The following is a 3885-nucleotide window of genomic DNA, read 5'->3' as shown; positions in this document are numbered from 1 at the left end:
GATAGATAAGACATTCATTATCAGATCATCACTTGACAAAGATCACAATTTTCCTGCTCATCTCAACTTGTTTTTTAGACATTGACAAAGTTCAGAACACCCTTATTTGAGCTGGTTGATCCTAATATAAGTTGAAATGTGTTTTTAAATGTGTGCATCTTATTTAAGAGTACAATAGCATTTTCTCTATTGTTGTAAGGGGAACACAAATACATTATACGTCTGTTGACAAATAAAGGTTGGAAGATGAAGATGTAATACACATTAGGCGTTGACATGTATGTTGCTTATACTTAGCAAGCATTGACGCAACAATGCGGTAGGGTAGCCTAGTGGTTAGAGCGTTGGGCTAGTAAATGAAAGGTTGCAAGATCAAATCCCTGAGCTGACAAGGTAAAAATCTGTTGTTCTGCCCCTGAACAAGGCAGTTAACCCACTGTTCCTAGGCCGTCATTGGAAATAAGAGTTTGTTCTTAACTGACTTGCCTAGTGAAATAAAGGAAAAATTAGAAGAAAAAAAACTGGATTGGACCTATACAATAGAATCATCCATCTACCACAGAGATGTTACAGTTCACATGTGATCATGCTATCACGTTTAGCTTCACATGCTTGTTATCACATTAACTTCACATTTAATCATGTGATCATCACGATATCACATGCGTTCACATGTGAAGTGCAGTTTTTTTCTGTAAGGGTACTATTGGAAATGTCAACATGGTTTAGTTAGAGATGTATGTGATCCAACTCTTAAATTGAGTGTTTTATCTAAATGTAAACACAATGTCTGAGGGACATAAACTTCACTCTGGTCGTGGAACGACCCATAGACCTATACAGCAGATTGATCCAATTGTGCAATTGAGGCAGTAAGTGAGAGATGCAGTGGTCATTGAGGAATGAGGATGCAAGTAAACAGAGTGAAAGTATGGCAACATTAGAGTCATGTTGGTGTGCTTTTGCAATACAGATTGAGTCATTTCGCCCACGTAACTATTTCCCTCTGTTTTGGTAGATAAGACTTTCATTATCAGGTCATCACTTGACAAATATCACAATGTTCGGCTCTTCTCAAATAGTTATTTCAGGCATTGACAAAGAAAAAGTTGCAATATGAAGATTTAATACACATTAGGCCTTGACATGTATGCTGTTTATACTTAGCAAGCATTGAAGCATCACATGAAAAACATTGGATTGGACCTATACAATAGAATCATCCATGCCCCCAACCTCTACCCCAGACCCCCCCCCCCCCCACACACACACACACACACCCCTAGAACATGAAGAACAAGTTTCTCGCCATGTCCGCACCCCTGACCATACGGTGTGAGGAACCAGTGAAACTCACCCCTTCCACACCACCCCCTGATTACTGAAACCTTACAGGGTAACAGAGGTGTTCCTAGACCTTTGACTGGCCGTGCTGTTGACTGAGCCACTGCGGTACGCCACCATCAACCTCTTGCTGATCAGCCCATGCTTGTGGAGCACCACCAAGAGCTGGTTCCGGAACTTCTGCCCGATGAAGGCATACAGCACGGGGTTGACGGCGCAGTGCGTGAACGCCATCACCTCAGTCACATACAGCGCCACGCTCACCTTGTTCTGAATCTCACACGTCTCCTCGCCCAGCAAGCCGCTCCGCATCAGCGTGTCTACCAGCACGCTGATGTTGCGCGGCAGCCAGCATGCCACGAACGCCAGCACCACGGCCAGGATGACGCGCATGGCCTTGTGCTTCTGGCCGCCGATGCGCACGCCACGGAACAGCGTCGCTGCAGTGCAGCTGTAGCAGACGACCATGACCGACAGTGGCAGGAAGAAGCCCAGCACGTGGCGAATCACCCGCACACCCACCCGCCACCGATCGCTGCTCGCCGCAGTCAGGTTCTCAAAGCAGATGATCTGGCCTTCAAGATCCTCGGGTTGGATAGCCTCCCGTTGGAGTGCCACGGGCAATGAGAGTAGCCCCGCCCCCAGCCACACAGCTCCGCACACCAACCCCACCAGGTGGCGCCGCTGGGCCAGTGCCCGCGTGGCCTTCACGATAGCCAGGTAGCGGTCCACACTAATGCACGCTAACAGGAAAACCCCACAATAAAAGGCAGCATCCTGGAGGCCAGACAGGAACTTGCAGAGGAAGGTACCGAAAATCCAGTGGGAGTAGACATAGACGGCCCAAAAGGGGAGGGTCGAGGAGAAGAGGAGGTCAGCCATTGCCAGGTGCATCAGATAGACGTCTGTGGTGGTCCGGCCCCTAGCCATGCAGCACACCACGTAGATGACTACACTGTTACCCAGCACACTGAAGATGAACACAGCGATGTAGGTGATCATTAGACCAACACTGCTCAAGCCCAAGATAGAGACGTTACAAGGGACCCCCATGAGCTCGTCTATGGGAGGATAAGTGAAGTTGACGAACTCAGGGAAGAGAGAATGGTCAACATCCATTTCTGGCATTTCCATGGGCTGCATGAAAAGAAGAAAAACAACATTTTTTTTGATATGGGGGATGTCTCAGTCAACTCAACTCCCTTAGGTATATCAGTTGTGCAACATTGATTCTAACATCATTCTGATCTATTATACATTTGCAGTATATTGTAAACCCAACCAAACATCCCTGTGCATTACATTTTGTGTCTAGCTATGTAGTTAGTGTTGCGTGTCTTTTTAGAACGACTAATTGTGCAATGAACTAGAGCTGGCCGATTTTGGACATCCATAACGTGGATAAATAGAACAATACATTTATAGCATTAATGTGCACCACAGTTTTTTTAATCATTTAACTACTACTACTAGTTTGATGGTTGTAGCCATCAATTGTCCCATTAACAATCACCCTTATTAGCAAGCTTATTTAATTTGAATTGTCCCAGCTCTACAATGTACTCTGTTGTGTTATATGTGCAACTTACATACTTTTGGCATAACCACAGGTGAAAAATATTATTTAATTGGAATGAAATTCAGGTTGAAATGAAATTAGTCTGACCCAGTTCAATAACTAATAAAGTAAAATCCTTACCTGGCTATTCCTGTCCTCTTGACAGTTCAGAAAAGCAGCAGAAAACACTATCAGCAAGCAGAAGAGTGTCTGTCTCAGCGTCTCAGCACTTTTTTCTCTGAAACTGAAGCCTTTTCCTGTCTGTTACTCTCACACTAGACTGAGTTCCTATTGTGTATACCTCAACGAACAGTTTGAGATCAACGCCTACTACACCAGAATAACTGTTTAGCTTCAGGTAAAGGAGAGTGGCCCTTGAACAGCAGTGCAATGTCATACTGTAGGCTACATCACCCAATGCTATGACACATGGGAAGTAGACAGATCCACATAAGGTTTAGGCAAGCTACAGAGCTTATGTTAGTGTGCCAAGGAGGTTGAGTAAAGAACTTCACGTTGAGTAAGGGGCGGCCTTTTTCAGTTTTCTTTCCATCATTCTGTCCCTTTCAATTTCAATCACTCAATGATCATTTCAATGCAGATTTCATAATCCAGTGTCTATAATACGGTCACCTCATTGGTGATTAAATCAACAACAAAAAAGTTACGCAAAGTCATATAAAACTTCTAGTATAGGAGCTGACATTACTACTCACTTTACATAGAGTTGCACATAGGTTCTAAACGATATACTTATATCTGATATACTTCAACATTGTGCTCTACTGCAGGGGTGCTCAAAGTGGGAACCTGGGGTCCGTGGAGGTACGGCAGGGGGTCCGCAGCCAGATCTCAAAATATTTTATTTTTGTTACATTTCATTTTTAAAATAATATTACTAACAAAAGATTAAACAAATTCTGGCCAATGAATTTGGTGGATTAAGCTTAGAGGGTGTAATGCAATACAATGTGATAAAGGTC

At 44.0% G+C, this 3885-nt stretch overlaps 1 protein-coding gene across 1 annotated transcript; it reads right to left on the bottom strand.

Annotated features, from left to right (window-relative positions):
• Positions 1–1269: 1269 nt before the first annotated feature.
• On the bottom strand, positions 1270–3301 carry LOC115130858 (C-X-C chemokine receptor type 1-like). Its single transcript, XM_029662394.2, has 2 exons — positions 3044–3301; positions 1270–2481 (listed from the first exon to the last, which is right to left on the bottom strand). The coding sequence occupies exon 2, from the start codon at positions 2476–2478 to the stop codon at positions 1390–1392; it is 1089 nt and encodes a 362-aa protein (XP_029518254.1). The 5' UTR covers positions 2479–2481; positions 3044–3301; the 3' UTR covers positions 1270–1389.
• Positions 3302–3885: the final 584 nt, after the last annotated feature.

Source organism: Oncorhynchus nerka, linkage group LG1 (genome assembly GCF_034236695.1).
Source record: "Oncorhynchus nerka isolate Pitt River linkage group LG1, Oner_Uvic_2.0, whole genome shotgun sequence".
NCBI classification, from domain to species: domain Eukaryota; kingdom Metazoa; phylum Chordata; class Actinopteri; order Salmoniformes; family Salmonidae; genus Oncorhynchus; species Oncorhynchus nerka.
Note: the sequence above shows the minus strand (reverse complement) of the source record. Positions and strands in the feature narration are given on the sequence as shown.

Excerpts from the sequence above, each read along its gene's own strand:
- LOC115130858 (XM_029662394.2), bottom strand. The coding sequence starts at position 2,478 with ATGGAAATGCCAGAAATGGATGTTGACCATTCTCTCTTCCCTGAGTTC.